Source organism: Rhinatrema bivittatum, chromosome 2, assembly GCF_901001135.1.
Source record: "Rhinatrema bivittatum chromosome 2, aRhiBiv1.1, whole genome shotgun sequence".
NCBI lineage: Eukaryota > Metazoa > Chordata > Amphibia > Gymnophiona > Rhinatrematidae > Rhinatrema > Rhinatrema bivittatum.
In genome coordinates, this window is record NC_042616.1 from 425,920,795 (window position 1) to 425,944,853 (window position 24,059).

Below are 24,059 nucleotides of genomic sequence, written 5' to 3' on the forward strand. Positions count from 1 at the left end.
TGCTGCGCTGAGGGACCTGTTCATGGTCTCCCCTTGTGCTGCAATGGGAAAAAAAAAAGGCTAATGGTGCAGCAAACCATCAACAGTCTGCAGATACTGGGAGCATTTGTTCCTGATCTGCTAGAAGAATGGGGGTCGGGGCACTATTCCATTTATTTTGTGGTTCCAAAGAAGGGGGGGGGGCTTTTCATCCAATTTTGGATTTAAAGAAAGTAAACGTGGCTCTCAAAGTTTTCGGTGGAGACTCTGGGTTCTATCATTGCAGCGGTGCACAAGGGAGAGAGAGTTCTTGGCTTCACTGGATCTGACCAAGGTGTACTTGCACAAAGGGATCTGACCTGACCATCAGAGGTTTCTCTGGTTCATAATCCTCGGGAGGCATTTCCAGTTTTGTGCCCTTCCGTTCAGTCTGGCAATGGCTCCAAGGACTTCCCCAAGGTGAATGGTGGTGGCAGCAGCTCTCAGAAAGGAGATGACTGGCTCATTCGAGCGAAGTCAGGCAGGGGGCCTGTTGAGGGGACGTGACAGTGCCAAGAAGGGACATAATATCGGACCCAGAAGGCCTACGTACTCTGTGACCTATTGCTGGGGGATCCCCCATCTGAGACTTGCTCAACAGGGAAGTACGACGGGGCACTGCACCAGGGATTCTCCCATGGACCCCTTAATAGGACCCCATAGAGGGAGCTGTAGTAGCAATCCCACTGGAATTTGTATGCTTCATGTATCGGGCATTCTTTAACATTCAGAGGCCTGGATTGGACCTCTTTTTCTCTGCCAGGCTTTAATAGTATAGGTGGTAGGGAAAATGAGTGTCTACATCAACTAGATATACACCATATATTGTTGAAGTACCTAAAAGAAACATATGCCTTAAGAAGAACAGACAAACTGTTCTGAAAAGGGGAAGCAACATCCAAAGTCACCCTAGCCAGGTGAATCAAGATGACAATAACTTCAGCATACATGCTTGTGGGCAGGCAGGCCTCAGCAATCCTGAGATCCCACTCAATGAGGATGCAAGTGGTATCGTGGGCTGAGGCATCCTCAGTTTCTCCAAATGAAATCTGTAGGGCTGCCACATGGTCTTCTCTGCACACCTTCACAAAGTATTACAGGTTGGACAAGCAGACCAAGGTAGACTTAGCCTTTGGAATGGGAGTCCTGAGGACAGTCTTATTTTCCTCCTGCCCCAGTTAGGGGAAGCTTAGGTAACTTCCATACGTAATGACTGGTCTAGCAAGAAGATAAGAAAGGTAATTTTCTTTTCTTGAGTCCTTTTAGGAAGATGAGGGTGAGGAGGTTCATTGGGATTAGTGGCAATGAGGTAGCTTGGTAGTGCCCTCCTCATTCTTACCTTTCTACTTTTTCCCTTTTCTTCCCTTTTCTTACCTCTTGACTCACTCAAAATGGTCTTCAGTACCCCATAGTAGAAGTTTCAAGAATAGGGCTTTGAGGGATTTCATTTGGTCACAGAGCTTTTGACAGTAGGCTACTGGGATTGGTCCAAGACCACACCTTCCTTATAAGGCCAGAGTGAGTCCTAAGAGGTGTGCCTTCTGCCTCCCTCAGCTGTGGAGGGGGGGAAATCCCATACATAAGTGGTCTAGCAGTTAAGGAAAGAAAATGATCAGGTAAGCATAGTTTAGCCTTCTGAAATCTTAAAATATCATGGGCCACTGTTTGAATGAAAGATGCTTCAGCCATCCAAATTACCGTTCTGTTTTACAGGGGATCATCAATTCTCTGGCCGGGACAGTTTGATTTTCTTAGTTGATGCCTCCAAAGCCATGTTTGAAAGTCTGGATGAGGATGGGAACACCAGTTTTGATATAACTATTCAGGTAAGTCAAGCAGTGCAGCCACTCACTGCCACCTCCCAACATGGAAGAGTCTCACTGCAGCAGAAATGCACCTTTTGTGTCCTGTTTCATGTGGCACTGTTTTTTTTTTTTTCTTTAACTTTAAAAAAATATAGATGGCTTTTAAATCTGAATTCTTTTTCTTAAATATAAAGTTAGGTATTTGTAGAAGGTGTCCTTATTTAAAAAAAAAAAAAAAAAAAAAAAAAATCGATCCCCAAAAGGCTGAAAAGTTGCTTGGTGCTCTGAGCTTGCTGAATCCCTCTGCTGATCATCATGCTCTCCTTGCTGTATGTTGTTGGAAAGCTATCCATTGATTGTGGGTGTCACTTGAACACCGAGGATGGAGTTTTACTATGTGTTGAGAGGGTTTGTCATGGAAATCCTCTATGCTGCTAGCACTGAGAACAGTTAGAAGTGAAAAAAAAAACAAAACCCAACCCCAAAGTATACTGTTTTGTTTTTTTTTTTCTTTCCTACACTTGGTTTAGAATATAAGTAATGATCTTCTGAGAGGGTGTTCTTGCACATGAATGACATGGTTAAAGGGTCATTGGCTTAAGGCCTTAAATTCTACCTGCCAGGCTGTTTTGCTAGGATAAGCCTGCTCAGATCAGTATTAATGGCACCATAGGAGATTTTCGTGACTCCTAAAAGGGTCACCTTTAGAACTGCACGAGAAGAACCAAGCTGAGCACTACTGAACATACAGAGTGGAACTTCCCTAACCATCACAGGAGGTCTCCAAGCATATCATTTAAACTTTGTCTCCTTTACCTTGCTTTGACAACTGGCTGTAACTGCTCCTTTTTTGCTGATATTTTAACAGATTTTTAAAAAATCATCAACCTATCCTTTTCCATAATCTGAGGGAACACTGTCCCAGAATGATGAGTGGCTGTCACCTTTGCATGCTCCACAGCTTGTAAACAGAATATTAACAGTAACAAAGGAGTTCCTGGGGAGGCTTGGGGGCAAAAAAAAGAAATAATTTAAAAAATCTTAAAAATTAAAAAAAAAGAATAACAGGCTTTTCCCTGTACGTACCAGGATCAGTCCAGACTGCTGGGTTATGTCTCCCGTCCAGCAGATGGAGTCAGAGAGAAACTGAAAAGGCACCACCCATATAGCCTGGTGCGCCCCCTGCGATCCTTCAGTATATCTCTGACTCCAGCAGATGAGAGAGCATAACCTGCGGTCCTGATCTCTGACAAAAAAAAAAAGTTAAAGAGTGGAGAGCGGTTCCTCTACCAGGTTTGATTTAAGTTTTCTGGGGTACTCCTGTGACTAGAACAAGGCAGAACCTGAAGTAAGGAGCCGTAGCAGGCAAGGCAGGGCTTTGCCCTCGAGGCTTTTCCCGGAGTGCATTCCTGCCCTGCCCAGTGAGAGGAGGGGGAGGATTCATCGGTGGGCCGGTCACTCTCCCCTCTGCCTCCTGAGACGCTTGTTTCCTCGGAGAAGTTTAGCAGAGGGAAATCCTCCTTTCTGCAGGCTCCAGAAGTGTAAAAAAATAAAGAACAAACTTGTGCTGCATTTCTTGGCTGCCGGCGGCAGCACTATTGAGTCTTAAAAAAAAAAAAAAAAACCGAGGTAATTTTTTATTTCCTTTACTCCCCTGCCTGCTGTCCTCATCTGGGCGTTCGGAGAGGGTGGCCTACCACCCGACACTGTTCAGCGCCGTTTTCGCGCCGTTTTCTTGGCAGGGAGAATGCCCAGGGGAGTGGTCTGCACCGCTTGCGGAGAGTCGGGGGCTCCGGCTCTTGCGCGAAGGCTTCTGCTCCCGATGCATCCCCGGGGGCGAGGGGCCTTCGCGGAGGGCAGCCCTGGCCGGGAAGTCCCTCCCTTCGCGGCACAAAGACTTGGGCAGGCAGCAGCGAGGCGAGCAAGCTAATGGATTGGGCGGAAAAGCATCTGTCTCGCATAGCGGCATCACACATAGCCGGGGTCGACAACATTCAGGCGGACTACCTCAGCCGCCAGCAATTGGATCCGGGGGAGTGGGAACTGTCTCAAGAGGCACTCAAACTCATAGTTCGAAGATGGGGAACCCCCAGAGTAGATCTCATGGCGACGCGCCTAAATGCAAAGGCAGCTCGCTTCTTCAGCTGCAGACGGGAGCACGGGTCAGAAGGTGTGGACGTGCTCGTTCTTCCGTGGCCCGTGCGTGTTCTCCTCTACGTGTTCCCTCCGTGGCCACTGGTAGGCAAGGTGTTGCGTCGGATAGAATCCCACAGGGGTCCGGTCATTCTCGTGGCGCCGGAGTGGCCAAGGAGGCCGTAGTTCGCCGATCTGATCAACCTAGCGGTGGACGGTCCCTTGCGCCTTGGTCATCTGCCTCGCCTCTTGCGGCAGGGTCCAGTGTTTTTCGACCAGGCCGATCGCTTCTGTCTAGCGGCTTGGCTTATGAGAGGTGTCGATTGAGGAAGAAGGGATATTCTCATTCGGTCATCACTACTCTTCTTCAAGCTCGTAAGCCGTCTACCTCTGTGACCTATGTGCGTGTATGGAAGGTGTTTGACTCTTGGTGTCGCGGATTCTCCATGTCCCCAAGGCAGGCTACAGTGTCTAATGTTCTGACATTTCTGCAGGAGGGCCTCAAGAAGGGCTTATTCTATAATTCCCTTCGCGTGCAGGTAGCGGCCTTAGGCTGTTTTTGTGGCAAAATTGACGGCGTTTCCATTGCCATGCACCCTGATATAGCCAGATTTTTGAAGGGGGTCAAGAATTTGCGACCGCCGGTAAGACCTGCCTGTCCCGCTTGGAGTCTGAATTTGGTTCTTCGTAGCCTTTGTACTTCTCCTTTTGAACCGCTGAAGCGGGCAACTCTCAAAGATCTAACTCCCAAGACGGTTTTCTTGGTGGCTATTTGTTCTGCGAGGCGCATTTCAGAGCTTCAAGCGTTGTCCTGCAGGGAGCCTTTCCTCCGTATTTCGGCCTCGGGGGTTTCGCTTCGCACTGTTCCTTCCTTCTTGCCAAAGGTAGTTTCGGCTTTTCATGTGAATCAAACTGTAGAACTACCAGCATTTTCCGGAGAAGGCAGTGAGGCGTCTGAGCTTAGGCGGTTGGATGTTCGCAGGGCCTTATTACGGTACTTGGAAGTAACCAATCCTTTTCGGTTATCTGATCACCTTTTCATCTTATGGAGTGGCCCTAGGAAGGGGTTCAAAGTTTCTAAGACGACTATAGCCCGCTGGCTGAAGGAGGCTATTGCTTCGTCTTACATTTGTCGGGGGCGTGCAGTTTCGGAAGGTCTTAAGGCCCATTCCCTGTGTTCCCAGGCGGCGTCTTGGGCGGAGAGTGCTTTTGTTTCTCCTCAGGAAATTTTCCGGGCAGCGACTTGGAAATCCTTGCGCACTTTTGCTAGACACTACCGTTTGGACGTGCAAGATCCGACGGTAACTTCGTGTGGCAGCAGTGTGCTTCGAGCGGGACTGTCAAGATCCCACCCCTTTTAGGGCAGCTTGGGTACTTCCCAGCAGTCTGGACTGATCCTGGTACGTACAGGGAAAGGAAAATTAGTGCTTACCTGATAATTTTCGTTCCTGTAGTACCAAGGATCAGTCCAGACGCCCGCCCATGTCCAAAGCAGTCCCATCAGTCTATACTTGTATTTCAATCTTCCATTATGGTACGCATGCACAGGTATCTTATTGTTCAGTTCAGCGGCATTTTCAGCCGGGGTTTTTCCTCGTTTTTTCCAAGAGTTCATGTTTCACTTGTTCTAGTCACGGGTTCTTGCCTAAGATTTCTTCTATCATTCTGCTTTGTTATCGATTATACTGAAGGATCGCAGGGGGCGCACCAGGCTATATGGGTGGTGCCTTTTCAGTTTCTCTCTGACTCCATCTGCTGGACGGGAGTCGTAACCCAGCAGTCTGGACTGATCCTTGGTACTACAGGAACGAAAATTATCAGGTAAGCACTAATTTTCCTGTGTTCGCTGGGTCCTCCTTCGCCTGTCCTGTGCTTATTTATTTGAACCAGCAGTGTCCTCCAGCTCAGTCAGAACTAAGATTGGTTTCTGGGACTGTGAGCCCTCATTTGCATCTGTCCATGGATTTTAACCCATATTTTATATCCTCTTTCCCAAGAAATTCCTCCTCTGGTCATTGCAGTGATTGGTCGCAGGCCAGGCTCAATGTGTCAGGGCTATTTTCCAAACCCTGCAATCATGGGCTCTGAATTTAGCCACTAGGTGTCGCTGTTGAGTAATGAAGTTGTGGAAGCTGCCTCTGCATCATCCCCAAGCAGAAGACCTGACTCGGGTCGCGAACTGGCAACTTACTGCATGGCAGTGCGCTGTGCTTGGCACCTGAGCCCCTGGGGCTGGCCCTGCCTATCTTTTTAAAAGCAGAGGAGATAGGCATGTTACATTATGTTCAAGTGCCCCTCTGCTGTATCATGAATCATATAGCTCGGCACGCTTTCTAGAATGAGGGTATTTGTTGACACTTTTTTTTTTTTTTTTAAATTTAGGACAAAAAAAGTAAAAGAAGCAAATCATTTTCATGCAATGGGAACCACCCAGTGGTCCGATTCAGGGCCCATGAATGCAGGGCTCTGGAAGGAGCCCTGGTGCCTGGCCCCCAGCCGAGGACTCGCTGAGATGACTGATCTAAAAGCAAGCTTGCAGGGTTATGAAATAGGTGAGAAATTCCCAGGTAGTTGTGAATGAAGACACTAGATCCCAGCTCTAGATTTCATTGAACTCGAACCCCAAAGAAGAAAGAGGAAACTGCCCAGTAAAAAAAACAAACAAACCCCAATAAGAAGCCACAACACCTCACTTGGAAGTTCAGAATAAACCGGTACTGAAGCGTGAATGAGAGCTGCAGCCTGACTTGTCAGTGGGATTGCGGAGGGATTCAAAAGTACTTTGGGTTGTGCCTTGTCTTCCCAGTGCATCAGGAACGTGTATACGAGTAAGATCATCAGCAGTGAGCGGGACCTGCTGGGCTTGGTGTTCTTTGGCACGGATAAGCACAAGAACTCTGTGGACTTTAAGCACGTCTACGTCCTGCACGAGCTGGACACGCCAGGTAACAGAACAGAAGTCTCTGGTGCTCCCAGAGTTCAATACAACAGACCTAAACCTAGATTGTTCTGCCCTTTTATTTTCTGAACTGTTTCTTGTGTCCTCTATTAGGTTTTTGGACCCTGGGTTGCTGGTGCATGATCTCTGAATATTTATTGGTCCCCTCCCTGCTATACCTTAGACACCAGGATACTCTGATCTCTCTAGTATACTACTTTAAGCTTTACTTCTTCTGAGCTTTTTGTGTAAGTGAACTGTTCAGATAAGGAATGCTTTTATTCTCTCAGAATAATAATTTTGGATTTATGTAGTGCAGTGGTACTCTGCCTTGGTCATTTGAACATTTATTTTACAACAAGCAATTCAATAGAACTATGTTCAGCTATTCTTCTTATTCCTCATGCCCTGTCCCTTTCCTCACTCACCAAGGCAGCTGCAAGTGACACAGGGCTCTTTCCTGACTGAGGGCTGGAAGGGCAGTCTCTGCAATGGAGCTCATCAGTGCTGCTCTTTTGCCATTGAAGGCTTGGAATGAAGAATTTTTTTTTTCATTTCTTTTGAGGACGGGGTGGAGGGGGGGGGGGGGAGCGGTGTGAAGTGACCCAGTTCTTAGAGGGAGGATTTTGGCCACTCATGGGTTTTGCACATATAATGCAATATTCAATGGCATGTGTTTCTTTCCATCTGCAGACAGCATTATAGGTACCAGAAATTTCCCTCCACAAACTGAGCTGCATACCATCTCTTTCATCAAAATTAAGCTGTTTATTCTTTAAACCTAATTCTTTTTTTTTTTATTGCGAAGATCAACTGAAATCATCATGCCACATACATCTTTTCCATGGACCAAATAAAGCACTAGGCTTTTAAGCATTCAGAAACCATATCACTTGAATTTTACATCTTAGAATAATTTCATAATGCAAATTGATATGCATTGGGCAGCCTAATTTGGCTGGGGTGGTGATTTATAAGACCAATAAATAAATAATGCACATAATCAGTTCACTTGCCAGCACACAGAAAGATAATTCATATCTCTGGCTTCTGTTTTCAGACCAAGGCCAGATTTACTAAGCTTTTTTTCTTCCTATAGTCTTACACATAAAACACAACCTCCCAGATGGATTGACAGGCACCCTCCTTCAACCTTCACCAAATGAAGAAAGGGCTTCCAAATCTCTTACAGGTCTATCCTGTAAAGTGCGTCTGCGGTTTCCCCGTTCCTAACCGGCTCTCTACTCACTTTCCGGCTGCGTTAGCCCTTCCTGCGATCCCGAATCCCCTTTAACCTACTCCTACCGCGTCCTAAAATCCCCAGCCAACCCCTTCCGCACGCGGCATGCATATTGCATGCAAACGAGCGAATTAGCTATTCCCTAGCATCCCGTAACCCGCGCCCCGACTATCGCTACCTTTCCCTGCCGTTTTGTCGCGCGTTTAACCTGCTAACTTACCACCTACCCTGACCCTGCGGTAGAGGCAGGGGTAAGGGTAGGTGGCAAGGTTTCCCCCAGCCCGGACCGGACCCGGACCCGACCCGACTGGCCAAGAAGGTATCGTGGCTCCCCTTTTTTTTTTTGCTTCGCCGCTGTCAGTCTGTTCTCCCTCCTCCCGGAGCAAGGCTGCTTTTCGCGCCCTGCTCCGGGAGGAGGGGAGAAGAGATGACAGCAGTGAAGCAAAAAAAAAAAAAGGGGAGCAATTTTCCAAAAGCGACAATTTTGGGTTTTTTCCAAAAGCGACTTACTTTTGGGATCTGTCAAGATCCCAAAAAGTAAGTCGCTTTTGGGCGCCTGCACAACTTACTTTTTTTTTTGCAGCCATCAGCAGGAACACATGGCGATCGTGGCTCCCGTAGCTCCTCCCGACGAAGATGGCCGCCTGCACGGGGGAAAGCGTGCAATTGGCCGCTGAAGACGTGACGTCACGACGTTTGGCGTCACGGGATGTGACGCCACATCTTGAGCGGCCAATTGCACGCTTTCCCCCGTGCAGGCGGCCATCTTCGTCGGGAGGAGCTACGGGAGCTACGATCGCCATGTGTTCCTGCTGATGGCTGCAAAAAAAAGTAAGTTGTGCAGGCGCCCAAAAGCGACTTACTTTTTGGGATCTTGACAGATCCCAAAAGTAAGTCGCTTTTGGAAAAAACCCAAAATTGTCGCTTTTGGAAAATTGCTCCCCTTTTTTTTTTTTGCTTCACCGCTGTCATCTCTTCTCCCCTCCTCCCGGAGCAGGGCGCGAAAAGCAGCCTTGCTCCGGGAGGACAGCGGCGAAGCAAAAAAAAAAAAGGGGAGCCACGATACCTTCTTGGCCGGTCGGGTCGGGTCTGGGTCGGGTCGGGTCTGGCTGCAAAAAAAAGTAAGTTGTACTTTTGGGATCTTGACAGATAACTTTTGGGGTCTATTCTCCCCTCCTCCCGGAGCAAGGTTGCTTTTCGCGCCCTGCTCCGGGAGGAGGGGAGAAGAGACACTGACAGCGGCGAAGCAACTTACATCTTTTGGTTTTTTCGCTTTTTTTTTTTTGCTTCGCCGCTGTCAGTGTCTCTTCTCCCCTCCTCCCGGAGCAAGGCTGCTTTTCGCGCCCTGCTTCGGGAGGGGGAGGAGGGGGGCTGGCGGTCCCGACTTCCTGGTATCTGTCATTTCAAATGACATTTGAAATGACAGATACCAGCGTGGCGTGAAGCCTTAGGCCCGCGCACCCAGGATACTGTATAGGCGCTCTATCCAGTAAAATGGGTTGCGCGGGCCTAAGGCTTCACGGACGCGGTTTACATTTACATAAAATTATTGTTCAGGATCGAGCGGTAGGTGAGCTGCACTGTGCGTGCGGCAACCGCGGGTGCCGCAGGCACTAACGCAGTTCTTCCTACCGCTCGGTACTGGATAGACCTGTTAAGTAGTTGGACTTCCCCCCCTCCCTTCTTTTGTTGTAGACTTTCCATGCACTCTTAAACCATTCATCTAACGAAGGTGGATTTTGCTTTTTCCAACATCTTTCCAGGGAGCAAAACAAATGGGTAATGAGTTTGTTACATAGCAGGTACTCGTTTATAAGTAGTAGCCCAACAAGAACACTTTAGACCCCTAGGTAGATCTTCATTTGTAATTTTTATTTTTTTTTTAGCAAAAGTTATTTTTGTTCTGTCTTATCTTGTCTCACTGTACCTCATTTACTGCACTTCCTTCAGTAAATAGTCAAAGCATTAAGATTACACAATCTACTTGGGCCAAGATAACATCATTATAGAAGTTTAGAATCATTCTCCAAGATTATCATCAAAAGAGAGGCCCTCCCAATTTTTTAATATTTCTTCATTATTCCTCAGTAGGATAGCAGGTCAGGTCTTTTTCCCATGCTGATATAAGTTTTGTTTTGTTTTGTTTCTTTTTTTTTTTTGTTTCAACTTGGGGGCTTGTTTTAGGGATTCTATAACTGAGTCCAGACCGTCAAGCGCTGCCATTAATACCATTGGTGAGAGAAGCATGGAAGGCCTCTGTTAGAGCCAGTTTTTTTCAATTACAGCACCTTTCTTATGAAATGCTATTCCATAAGATAATTCGGTTGAAGTAAAACTACCTTACTTCCAGAAAAAAGTGAAATCCTGGCTTTTTCGAATAGGCTGACTCTACTGCTTGATAGCAGCTGTCCCAGCAGGAAACAGTTTTGGGGGTGCAAGAATATGATTTCTGGTGGACCTTTAGTCTAGTTTTTTTATTTAGGAGGGGACTGTAGACTGCTTGTTTTTTGGTGGATTTACTGCCCTGAGGGACTCAGGTTTTTATTAACTGTTTTAACTTTTTTGTAATTTTTTTTTTATTTTTGATACTTGTTTTGTTTTGATGTGTTTGTTTTTTATTATTATTTTTCTTTAATGTACCCTGCTACCAGCCAAAGTATGTATGCATTTATTTATTTATTTATTTAAAAGAAGGTAAACATTTTCCATCTTAAGTGAGTACTTTAAAAGTCAAAAGGTGGATACTGAAATAAGTTTGGAATCATATCTTGAATCCCTAAATAATCTCCTCTTTGATTACTACTAAACCAAAGCATTTTTAGCTTTAGAATTGGCAAAGTGCCAGCGGATTTTCGCTGATGTCAGATGACACCATGGATCTATCCCCCTGTAGACGAGGCCTTATGCGGGTTATGATAGTTGTGAAGCTTATAGGAGGGCTTGCTCTTTCTTTTTCCGTCTGCTCTGGAGCTGGCTTCACATTTCTTTCCTCTTTCTTGTAGAAAGGTATCTTCGATTCAGCTCACTTTTATCTGATAGAAATGTGCTATTACTTATTTAATTTATATTCCGCCTTTCAGACACTTCAGAGTGGATTACATTCAGGTACTGTTGGTATTTCCCTGTCCCTAGAAGGCTTATAGCAATGGAGGAGAAGTGACTTGCTCAAGGTGACGAGGAGCAATTTGAATCCTGGCTTCCTTGGTTCACAGTTTGCTGCTCTGACCACTAGGCTACTCCTGCACTCCTATTAGTATTGAATTATCATCTTGTTTCATTAAATCACCATAAACTAGAGTAGCAATTTGATTTGCTGTTCACGTTCAGTTGACTTAGGCTGGAACAGGATTTCAGTTTAGGAATTGTTTGGGGTTTTTTTTTTTTTTTTTTTGCAAATTTGTAATCATTTGGGCTTAATTCTTCCATACCTTATTTCTTTAATAAAAAGATGATATATAATCCAGCCTTTCCTAAAATTAACCTTGGTTATTGCAGCAGAGATTGCTGGAAGGCGTTATGTAAGTTCACGTGGGATATTAATGCTGGTTTCTTTTTCCTGTTTCTTTGTCTCCTTCAGGTGCCAAGCGCGTGCTGGAGCTGGACAAGTACAAGGGAAAAAAGGGGAGAGCGCATTTCAGTGAGGCAATTGGCCACAACGAGGGCTACTCCCTTAGTGATGCTCTCTGGATCTGTGCTAATCTCTTCAGTGATGTCAAGCTGAGGATGAGCCACAAACGCATCATGCTGTTCACCAACAACGATAATCCTCATGTGGGCGACAACACCAAAATTAAGCTGGCAATTACGAAAGCCAGTGATCTCAGGGAGACAGGTGAGCAGCATAGCTGAAAGGCCACATTGCAGCAAGCTCACAGGGCTGGGGGAGCAGACATGCAGTTTGTGCTGGTGCAGTCTCAGCTAGCATAAGATAGAAACAAGGAAATATAGATGATTAAAGGAGGGCTGCTGCAGAGCGTTACTGTAATCACATAGGAGGCTAGGATTCTTAAAATGGCCTGTCTTTTGAAAAACTGTCCTCTGCTTACAATTTTAGCATGGTTCTTGTGCTTCATTCCAGTGTTACTGTGATAGTGGAAAATTGCTTTCTGAGGCATGAAATTCCTGTACTGATATCACCACTGCAGTACCTTATGTAAAGCCTTAGTTCTGCAGTGACCAAATAACAGCCTTCTAAGGCTTGTAGTGTTGACTTACAGTAATAGTTTTACCAAAAAATGCAGATTCCCTGTATGTACCCGGATCAGTCCAGACTGTGGGTTATGCCTTCCTTCCAGCAGATGGAGACAGATGAAAAACTCAGAGGATGCCCTCTCTTAACCTGGTGTGCCTCCTGCATCCCTTCAGTCTTTCTCAGTCTCCAGCAGATGGAGGTGGTGCAAATCCTGCAGTCTTGCCCTGATTTAAGAGTAGACATGCGACCCCTTTAAAAAAAAAAAAAAAAAGGTAAACTGAAAGGAAGATCAGGAAATCCTCCCGGTGGATAACTAGGTTCCAAGGAGCCATCCCCACCGGTAGAAGGTTTAGGAGCCGGGGTTGGTTACCCCACGGGGCTCCTCTCAGGTAAGATGCAGGAGAAGATACTGGTGGTCCGGTCCCTCTCCTGCCTAGCGCTCCCGATCGCATTTAAAAAAAAAAAAAAAGCAGTCTGCCCTTTTCTTCTGTCCTTCTCTTAGCGGCTGCACTGTGATTCTCTTCGGGGGCTGTTTGGGCGTCTTTTGCAGCTGTTTCGGGCTCCCTGCCTAGCTTCCTTTCCTGTGTGGTGTGTTTGCTCCCCCCCCCCCCCGCTGAACAATGCCGCGGCCATCTTCCTGTATAGCCTGCGGGGAGTCTTCCTCTAGACTCTCCCGTGCAGGGCTTTGCCTCCAGTGCATTTCTGGAGGAGAAGGCAGCTCCTTTCAGGCTGCCAGCAGCCTTTCTAAGCCCCGAGGTGCCATTAAAAGGACAGCACCTCGGGAAGCCCAGGCCGATCCGTTTCTCCTCAGCGTGGGAACGGTGGCCATTTTTAAAACTTTTGCCGATGCTGAAGCAAGGGCAATGGGGGCAGGGGGTAGCTCCCTCCGGACATTTCACCGATGGATGGAAGCAATGGGCATGGCTCTGACCCAGACCAGGAACCTATGGACGATGACTCCGATCCCCTGGTGGGGGAAGGTACACAGGGTCTTTGGATTTTTCATTAGACTTTGTGCTGCTTATGCACAAAGCATTTTTGGCAACTCATTCTCAGCAGAGTGGTGCTCTGCATTCCAGTCAGCCTCTTCAGCCCCCAGTTAGCTTGGCAAACGTATGGAAGCTCCGGCGTCTCTGCGGGTCGCCAAATTACGTGGTTTGTCTGCGGCAGGGGGGTTCTGCCCCTTCGAATGGAATGGACAGCGGGGCTATAGATGCTCTGGCTGTGCCTGTGCCCCCTGTAGATGAGGACCTAGTAAAACAGTCTCCTCTGGATGGTGACGACCCTAAGGTGGTCCGCCTTTTTCACAAGGAGGAGTTGGAGCCGCTGATACCCTCTGTTTTATCTGAACTTGGGGTTGATATTCCCCAGGATTCACTCCCGCAGAATTCTGTGGATCTGGTCCTAGCAGGACTGCGTTCTCCGGCCAAGGCTTTTCCCTTTCATCCCATGCTGCAACAACTAATGATCCAGAAGTGGGATGTCCCAGATGTCGAGTTACGAGTGGGAAAGGCTATGAATAAACTTTATCTTCTGCTTGGCGAGCCCTTAGAGGAGAGCTTTCCAAACTTTTCATGTTGGCGACACACTTTTTAGACAAACATAATTTCACGACACAGTAATTCAGTCTATTAGCAAACCAGAGGTTAAAAGGTTAAAAGAACAAAATGTATTTCGACAATTTATGTATGTTTCCTTAAATATATACATAAATAAAATATTTCATGACACAACCTATCTCATGAAAACCATTCATTTATATTAAAAATATATAATATTCCAAGATTAATGATATTGTTATAATTTATGAGTAACAATAATAAAACAAATTGTCTTTTTCTTTCTCGCTTTACTTTATTTTAATGGTGGTATATTTATGGCTATCTCTTTCTTACCTCTACTTCTACATGTGGCAGATTGGGAGCCCAACCAAAACTATAGTTCAGGGAAGGGGGATAGGGGAGGAGGGGGACAATAAAGAGGGTAAATGAGTTGTATGTATATGCGTTAGATTTAACTAGTTCCGTTAGTGATTTGAATTGTACATCCGGTACTGAGATTGGGTGTCTGTTTCTGCTGTATTGGATATTCGTTTTTCATTAACTTTCTTGGTGGTGTTACCAGTACAGTGCTATCATGTTGTATCCTGGTTCTTTTCACAAATTTTAAATAAAAAAAACAAAAAAAAACCAAATTGTCTGTCCCCCACACAACTCATCTCTCTCCCCCCTCCAGCACATGTCTGGCCCCCACACTCATGTACCTCTTCTTTTTGATTGTTGCCAGTGAAGTGCTTCACTCCCTTCAGAGTTCAAGCCTGCCGTGGTGCATAACACCTTCCATGATCACCAGACACTGTTGCTTGCAGTCAGTATTCCTCATGGCCAGGCATCATCGGCAGCAGCAGCCAATGACAGGGACAGCTGGGCTCAAGCCCCACCCACCAAGCCCCCAAAAAACATGATTGACAGCAAAAATCGCCCAATATTAAGCAACCCACGAACTGAAAAAAAAAAAAAGTGAATTACTAGAAAAAAAGCCCAAACTCGCATCGAAGTTGACTGGGCTTGCGCGACACATCTGCACACTGCAGGCGACACACTTAACATGTCGCAACACACAGTTTGGAAAGCTCTGCCTTAGAGCTTCTGAGGTCCCCTAAGGTGGATGCTTCCGTATCAGCAGTCACAAAGCGAACAAGGCCCTCAAGATACCTCACTTCCATATGGGAACCTTATGTTCCATGATCGCCGCAGTTCGTAAGGGCGAGTTTCTGGCGTCCTTAGATCTGATGGAAGCATACTTGCATATTCCTATCTGCGAAGATCATCAGAGATTTCTGCGATTTCATGATTCTAGGAATGCATTTACAATTCTGCGCCCTGCCGTTTGGTCTGGCTACGGCCCCTCGCACGTTCACCAAGGTAATGGTAGTGGTGGCAGCAGCCTTAAGGAAACAAGGGCTTCTAAATCATCCCTATTTGGACAACTGGCTTATCTGAGCAAAGTCAAGAGACCCCTGCATACAAGCAGTCAGAACAGTGGTCGATCTTCTGGAGTTGCTAGGATGGGTTGTCAATCAAGCCAAAAGCAATTTCGTTCCGTCACAGGTGATGGACTTCCTGGGAGCACGGTTTGATACCAGACTCAGAAAAGTATTTCTTCTGCTGGACTGAGTTACCAAGCTGATGGAGCATGTTCGTCGCTTGTTGTCGCTACCACTCCCCAAAGCCTGGGACTATCTTCAAGTTCTCTGTTCCCCTGGGCATTTGCTCATAGGAGACTGTTACAATGAGCATTACTTTCCAGTTGGGACCCCAAGTTGGAGGACTTCCAGTTCCTGCTGCTGCTCAACTAATCTCATCGTGCAACGGTGGGGCGATCCCCATATGGACTTGATGGCCACAAAAGACAATACCAAGACTCCTCTGTTCTTCAGTTGCAGAAGAGATCACGGAGTGGAGGGAGTCGATGCTTTAGTCCTCCCATGACCCACATTGGTTCTCCTGTATGTACATGTTCCCACCCTGGCCTCTGATAGGCAAGGTTGTACACCGGATAGAAGTTCATCAAGGCACCGCAATTCTGGTTTCTCCGGAGTGACCCCGATGCCCATGGTTCGCGGACCTGGTCAATTTGGCAGTGGACGGGCCTCTCAGACTTGGTCATCTTTCCAATCTGCTCTGTCAAAGCCCTATATTTTTTGACCAGGCAGATCGATTTTGTCTAGCAGCTTGGCTTTTGAAAGGCGCAGGTTAAGGAAGAAAGGATATACAGAGGAGGTAATAACTACTATTTTGCAGTCCCAGAAGACTTCTACATCCCTCTCCTATGTCAGAGTGTGGCGAGTCTTTGAAATGTGGTGTCGTGATCAGGGTTTATTCCCCAGACAAATTTCAGTGGCTCATATTTTAGCCTTTTTGCAGGCCGGCTTGGCGAAAGGTTTGCCTGTTAATTCCTTCCGGGTACAGGTGGCGGCCTTAGGTTCCTTGGTGGGTAGTTCCTTAGCTTCGCATCCGGTTGTTGTTAGTTTCCTCAGAGGAGTGAGGCATTTGAAACCTCCTGTCCGTCATGTCCATGTCCCTCATGGAATCTTAATTTGGTCCTTCGCGTTTTGTGTGCTCCGCCTTTTGAACCACTTAAAAAGGCTACTTTTTTGGTCGCCATATGCTCAGCCCGAAGAACATAAGAACATGCCATACTGGGTCAGACCAAGGGTCCATCAAGCCGAGCATCCTGTTTCCAAAGGTGGCCAATCCAGGCCATAAGAACCTGGCAAGTACCCAAAAACTGTCTATTCCATGTTACCGTTGCTAGTAATAGCGGTGGTTATTATCTAAGTCAACTTAATTAATAGCAGGTAATGGACGTCTCCTCCAAGAACTTATCCAATCCTTTTTTAAACACAGCTATACTAACTGCACTAACTACATCCTCTGACAACAAATTCCAGAGTTTAATTGTGCGTTGAGTGAAAAAGAACTTTCTCCGATTAGTTTTAAATGTGCCACATGCTAACTTCATGGAATGCCCCCTAGTCCTTCTATTATTCGAAAGTGTAAATAACCGATTTACATCTACTCGTTCAAGACCTCTCATGATTTTAAACACCTCTATCATATCCCCCCTCAGCTGTCTCTTCTCCAGCTGAAAAGTCCTAACGTCTTTAGTCTTTCCTCATAGGTGAGCTGTTCCATTCCCCTTATCATTTTGGTTGCCCTTCTCTGAACCTTCTCAGAGCTTCACTCACTTTTCTGCAGGGAACCATTTTTGAGAATTTCTGACTCGGGAGTGTCACTTCGCACAGTTCCTTCCTTTTTATATAATGTTGATCTTATCTGTCATTCATAAAGTGTACTTCTGGTTAATGAGTTAACCTGGTCATAAAATCAGATTTAGTTAGTTGTTATATGGATGGTTATATGTAACATGACGCGTGCGTTTCACGCTTTTTCGAGTTCAAACACTGTTTTATGTATAAGCTGTTGACGATGTAAACCGGAGTGAAGGCAACGTGCTATACCTCGGTATAAAAAAAGCGTAAATAAATAAAATAAATAAAGTGGTTTCTAGTTTTCATTTAAGCCAGTTGGTAGAGCTCCCGGCATTTTCCAGTTTGTCTTCTGTGGATCTGCACACAAGAGAACTATGGCAGTTGGATGTGCGACCGGTCCTCTTGCCTTATTTAGAGGTCACGAAAACGTTCAGATATTCAGATCATCGTTTGTATTGTGGAGTGGTCCTAAAAAGGGTCAGAAAGCGTCTGAGCCAACCTTTGCACGGTGGTTGAAAGAAGCTATTGCATCTGCTTACATTAGTAAAGGAAAGCCGGTCCCCGAGGGATTGAAGGCACATTCCATTTGCTCACAGGCGGCTTCGTGGGCCGAATACCAGCTGGTAATGTCACAAGAAATATGTAGAGTGGCTACATGGAAGACGCTACATACATTTGCTCGTCACTACCGCTTGGATGTGCAAGCCCTAGATGTCGGTAATTTTGGCAGTGGGGTTATTTGCACAGGACTCTCCTCATCCCACCCTGGTTAGGGAAGCTTTGGTACATCCCATAGTCTGGACTGATCCGGGTACGTACAGGGAAAAGAAAATTGGTTCTTACCTACTAATTTTCATTCCTGTAGTACCACGGATCAGTCCAGACGCCCACCCAGGGTTTTTTTCTTGACGAGTCCGTGCTCATATTCACTTGTATTGCAGGCAGCTATAGCAGAAGAACGAAGGCTACAGGTTGCTTTTGTGATTACAAGCCATTACTCCAAAACACAAAAGAAGTTAACTTTATAACAGTTGTTGCTTGATTCGTTGTTATGGTTATTATGGTTTGCTTGGATATTCTTAAGACTGAAGGGATGTAGGAGGCACGCCAGGTTAAGAGAGGGCGTCCTTTGAGTTTTTCTGTCTCGATCTGCTGGAAGGGAGGCATAACCCACAGTCTGGATTGATCCGTGGTCATACAGGAGCAAAAATTAGCAGGTAAGAACCAATTTTCTTTTAGTAGCCCTGTGAATGTGTGTGTATGTATGTATATATCTCAAATTTGCATGAGAGAGTAGAGAATCCTATCAGATTACCATCCATTTCACTTGTCTTACACCAAGTTTCCTATATGTACCCGGATCAGTCCAGACTGCTAGGTTTTGCCTCTCTTCTAGCAGATGGAGACAGAGAAGAACTTGAAGAGCACCCTCTCTTAACATGGTGTGCTTCAGTATTTCTCTGTCTCCAGCAGATGGAGGTGGCAGAACCTGTGGTCCTGATCTGTGATTGCTAAAAACAAAAAAAAAAAAAAAAAAGAAGGGGGGGGGGGGGGGTTTCTAACCTTCTCAGCTAATGCTTATTCAAGCAGGACATAAAAAAAAAAAAAAAGGCAAGAAGACAAGGAATGCCGTTCCTCCCAGGGGGTAGACAGGTCCTGGTGGGGCCATCCCCCCTGGCTGGTTAGAGCTAGGGGTTGAAGGCCCTGTCAGCTCCATTGCCCAGTGAGACACTTGGGGTGAGTACCGATGTCCGGTCCCTCCTCCTTGTAGTTGCTGTTTCCAGAGAAGCTCCATTCCTCTGGTAAGGCCGTTTTTAAGAAAAAAAAAAAAAAGTCAGTCTGTGAGCCACTTTTTTTCGGGGTAGATTTTAAAAGGTGCTAGCACGCATCCATGTGCACGTGCTTCCCCATGAGCACACATGGATGCACTGATTTTATAACGTGTGTGCCGGCATGAGCATGTTATAAAATTCCATGGCCACGCGCACATGCATGTGGGATTTTATAATCTATGTGCGGGGGGGGGGGGGCCGGGCCCGGCCCGGCCCTATTTTATAAGATTACGCGTGGTGATGCAATCGGGCCTCCTCAAATTCCCTCCCAGTCCGCTCCAATTAAGCAGACTGGGAAGGATGTTCCCTACCCTCCTAGCCATACTCCTCACTCTTCCCCTCTCCTCTCCTCACCCCCCTAAACCCTTTCGTTATTTTTGTTTTGTTGCTTACTGCTCTGTTGGAGCAGAAGCAACTTGCTGCTCGCCAGCCAACTGCTGGCGCTCGCTTCCCCGGCACAGCGGCAAATGGCCTGCCCCCAACCCCGCCCCTTCCTGCCCCTTTCTCTGGATCCGGCACTTCGGGGCGTAACAGGAGTTACATGTGTGGCCGAGTCCCTTTGAAAATGCATGCAGCGCGCGCAAGGCCCAGCCATGTGCATAACCCCTGTTTTTTACGTGCGTAGCCGATTAAAAATTTGCCTGTAAGGTATATAAAGATGAGGAGACTCATAATTATGAGCAGTTTCCATTACACTTTGCGAATAATATTGTTTTTCAATATCCACGTTTACTGTGGAGCAATATTATAGTATATTAATTTAGTCCCAGTTCCTTGGGTACTTCCAGACCTCATAAACTCTAATCTCCCATGCTTGATTAAGCCAGTCATTTAAAATGAGCCAAATGAGATTCTCCTTTTTACAGTTAGTGAAATTATGTAGTTCCCTGTACGTACCTGGATCAGTCCAGACCCTGGGGTATGTCACCAATCCAGCAGAGGGAGGCAGAGAAAACATTCTAATGACTCTGACGTATACCCTGGAGCACCACCTGCAGTCCATCAGTATTTCTCTGTCTCCTAGCAGAGGTGGACGTCCCTAACCCCTGCAGTCTGTGGTAGTTTGTTATTTTTTAGTCAGGTAGTTTAGGAGTTAATTTTTTGCAGGCTTTCTTTTTCTTTTGAAGAGAGCCTGTTCTTTTCATTTAAGTTATTTAAAAAAACCCCCAAAAAAACAGGTTTTATTTTTTCTTCACAGCAGTTTCACTGCCTCCTGGGAGGACTATCCCTCCTGGTTGAGGCTGCCGGAGTTGGGGAAGTTTTGTACCCAGCAACCACTCCTGGCAGGGGTGATACCGGGGGGCTCAGCTCACTCACCCTACTTGGAGCAGCTCCTGGGGGCCACAGCGTTTCGGTCAAGTAAAAAAAAAAGTAAAAATAATTCTTAACAGCTGAATTGTTGTTTACTTACCTTTTGGTGTTCGGTGGGCCCGTGCCTTTGTTTTTTGCCGGGGTTTCTTTTAGTTTTTTAGTTTATTTCATACTTTTTATTTGTGCCGTTTTTTCTTTATAATGCCGTGAGGTGCGGCCTGCCGCGCTTGTGGAAATGGCGCGTGCGTCTCTCCAGGGAGAGTCTCTGTTCATCCTGTCTCCCCGGGGGGGGGGAAGGCTCATCAAGTTTGCCGATTAAAAAAAAGGGACTCAGCCACTTCGCGCGGCCCTAAAACCTCGGTCCAGCTGCTCTCCTGCCCCGGACTCTTTTAGCTGCAGTGCGGGAACTTAGGCACTCCTGTCTACTCTGAGGGTGGCGACACAACAAGCTATTCAGGGTGCTTCTGACCCGCCTCGGCTGTTGCCGCAGCCGGCGGTCCCTGGAGGGGACAAGCCGTGCGAAACAGAGCCATATTTATCGGCTGAAAGCCTAGAGGAGATTTCAGATTCTTCTTCTTCTTCCTCTTCTTCTGCCTTTTCAGGGGATTTTCTTCGTTTTCTTCGCAAAGCTTACAAATCTAAGAAATTTCATAAGAGTCTCTCATCTGAACAGAGGTTAAGGCCACGTTCCTCAAAAAGGGCTAGTCCCACGGATTTGGGAGTGGGGTCAGCTCCGAAGCGTCCCCTTTGTCAGGGTCCGGATCAGACAATTTTTTCTTTTTCAGATGATTCTGAGCATGGCTCTTTACCTATCCCGGACAAGTCCTTGCCAGAGAGGGATTTAAATGAAGACCCTGCTTTGAGTATTAGTTCAGACCCTCATGTTGAGGATGGGGATGACCCCAAAGTAGTCCGCCTGCTTAGAAGAGAGGAACTTAGTCCCTTAATTCCAGCTATTTTACTGGAATTGGGTCTCAAGGTTCCAGTAAAGGATTCTCAGATGGGTGACGTTGACCCAGTGTTGCTTGGCCTTAGAGGTCCCATGACATAATTTCCTTTTCACCTTTCTCTCACTGACCTCATGTACCGGGAGTGGGATACTCCTGAGTTGGGGCTTAAGGTAGTACGAGCCATGGAAAAATTGTATCCATTACCTGAGGAAGCTTTGGAAATTTTATAATTTCCTAAGGTGGATGCCGCTGTTTCAGCCGTCACTAAGAAAACAACTATTCCAGTAACTGGGGCTACGGCTCTTAAAGATCTCCAAGATTGTAAGCTGGAGGTTCAGCTTAAGCAAATTTTTGAGGTTTCTGCTCTTGGTGTGCGGGCGGCCATGTGTAGTAGCTTGGCTTTGCGAGCTGGACTAAGATGGGTCCAGGCTTTACAAAACAATTCTTCCCTCTCTGAAGAAGAAGTTGCTCAGGCTGGTAGACTGGAAGCTACAGTTGCTTATAGTGCAGATGCTTTATATGATCTCATTAGGATCTTGGCTCGCTCTATCGTTGCTTCTGTATCGGCTCGCAGACTTCTCTGGTTGAGGAATTGGTCTGCAGACGCATCCTCCAAAGCTCAATTAGGGGCTTTACCCTTTAATGGAAAATTATTATTTGGTAAGGAATTGGAAGATTTAATTTTGTCCCTAGGGGAAAATAAGATTCACAAATTGCCAGAGGACCGTCCTAGGCCTAGAAGCTCTTTTTCATCTTGCTCTCGTTTTCGGTCTAACAGAAGATTTCGTTCTTCTCGTCCGTCGGCTCCTCCACTAAACAGTCTTCAGGTAGACAACAGAATTGGTCTCAGTCCTTTCGTGGCCGCCGCTTTGGTAGACCTGGAACTTCCCAAGTCTCAGGAGGCACAAAGTCTGTCCAATGAGATAAGGCCGGTCCTTTCTCCGGTTCCCGTCATAGGGGGCAGGCTGTCTCTGTTTTACGGAGAATGGGCCAGATGTACGTTGGATCAATGGGTTCTATCAGTGATAAATCAAGGTTACGCTTTAGATTTTGTTCGGCGACTTCACCACCTGTTCCTAATTTCACCGTGTTCTTCCCTACAAAAGCGTCTCATAATCCAAGACTCGCTACAGCGTTTAAGCGACCTAGGAGCTATAGTTCCAGTTTCAACATTGGAAAGGTCGTTATTCAATTTTCTTCGTCATTCCCAAAAAGGAAGGAACCTTTCGTCCCATTCTCGATCTCAAGAGGGTCAACCGTTGTCTAAGGATTCCAAAGTTCTGGATGGAGACTCTTTGGTCTGTCATAGCTTCGGTTCACAGAGGAGAATTTCTAGCATCTCTCGACCTCACTGAAGCTTATCTTCATATCGGCATTCGATTCGATCATCAGAAGTTTCTCAGGTTTTGCATTCTAGGGCAACATTATCAATTCAGGGCTCTCCCGTTTGGATTAGCCACAGCTCCCAGAACATATACCAAAATAATGGTTGTGGTGGCCGCTCAACTCAGGAAGGAGGGCCTGTTGGTACATCCATACCTGGACGACTGGTTGATTCGAGCGAAGTCGGAATCTCTTTGTTATTATACAATCAACAGGGTAATCAGCCTTTTGCAGTCTCTAGGCTGGGTGATCAACGAAGACAAGAGTCACCTATTACCTTCCCAATCTCTGGAGTTTTTGGGTGCACGGTTCGACACTTGTCAAGGGATAGTGTTCCTTCCGGAGCATCGCCTTCTCAAGATTCAATCACAAACTCGAGACTTACAGTCTATTCCTATTCCTTGTGTGCGGGATTACTTGATAGTTTTAGGTTCAATGACCTCTACTCTGGAGTTGGTTCCCTGGGCCTTTGTGTACATGAGACCACTTCAGTCTGCATTGCTTTCACGCTGGAATCCGGTTTCGGAACTATACCACCTGCCCCTTCCTCTTACAGAGACGGCTCGTTCCAGCCTAGATTGGTGGTTACAGACAGCGAATCTGAAACGAGGTGTACCACTAGAGATTCCGGAATGGACTGTGGTCACTACCAATGCCGGTCTTTCAGGCTGGGGAGCGGTATGTCAGAATACATCTGTTCAGGGTCAGTGGTCCGAAGAGGAAGCGCAGTGGTCGATCAATCTTTTAGAGACCAGAGCGGTTCATTTAGCTTTAATCGCTCTTCAACCTCTCCTTTGCGGGAAGTCGGTTCGGGTTCTTTCTGACAATGCTACCACGGTAGCGTACATCAACCGTCAGGGAGGAACCCGAAGCTTCCTGGTAGCTCAGGAAGCACAACAGCTGATCGCCTGGGCGGAGCAACATCTGCTCAGCATCGCAGCCTCACACATTGCTGGGGTGGACAACATTCAAGCTGACTTTCTCAGTCGGCATCATCTCGACCCAGGCGAGTGGAAACTGTGCGAGGAAGCCTATCAAATGATATGCAACAGATGGTCCACTCCGGCAATGGATCTCATGGCCATATTTCAGAATGCCAAAGCCCCTCGGTTCTTCAGCCGCAGGAGGGAAAGAGGAGCGGAAGGAGTAGATGCTCTGGTACTTCCTTGGCCAAGGGATGTTCTCTACGTATTCCCTCCCTGGCCTCTAATCGGCAAGGTTCTGCGTCAGATAGAAGTTCAACAAGTCGACGTTGTCTTAGTGGCTCCAGAGTGGCCACGCCATCAGTGGTTCGCAGACCTGGTCAGACTAGCACTGGACGGTCCCCTTCGATTTCGAGATCTTCCCTGCCTTCTGTCTCAGGGTCCGGTTTGTTTGGAAGAGGTCGAACGCTTCTCTCTAGCGGCATGGCTTTTGAGAGGTGTCTGTTAAAGAATAAAGGTTATTCAGATGCTGTAGTGACTACTTTATTGCGTTCTAGAAA

General features: G+C 46.6%; 1 protein-coding gene across 4 annotated transcripts in view; it reads left to right on the forward strand.

Annotated features, from left to right (window-relative positions):
* The window catches only part of XRCC6 (X-ray repair cross complementing 6), a 145,265-nt gene that overhangs the window by 29,050 nt on the left and 92,156 nt on the right, over window positions 1-24,059 (forward strand). For all 4 annotated transcript variants that reach the window (XM_029590263.1, XM_029590265.1, XM_029590264.1 and 1 more), the window contains 3 exons: window positions 1,732-1,844; window positions 6,763-6,901; window positions 11,712-11,966. In XM_029590263.1, coding sequence (XP_029446123.1) covers window positions 1,732-1,844; window positions 6,763-6,901; window positions 11,712-11,966 — 507 coding nt within the window. The remainder of the gene's footprint in view (window positions 1-1,731; window positions 1,845-6,762; window positions 6,902-11,711; window positions 11,967-24,059) is intronic.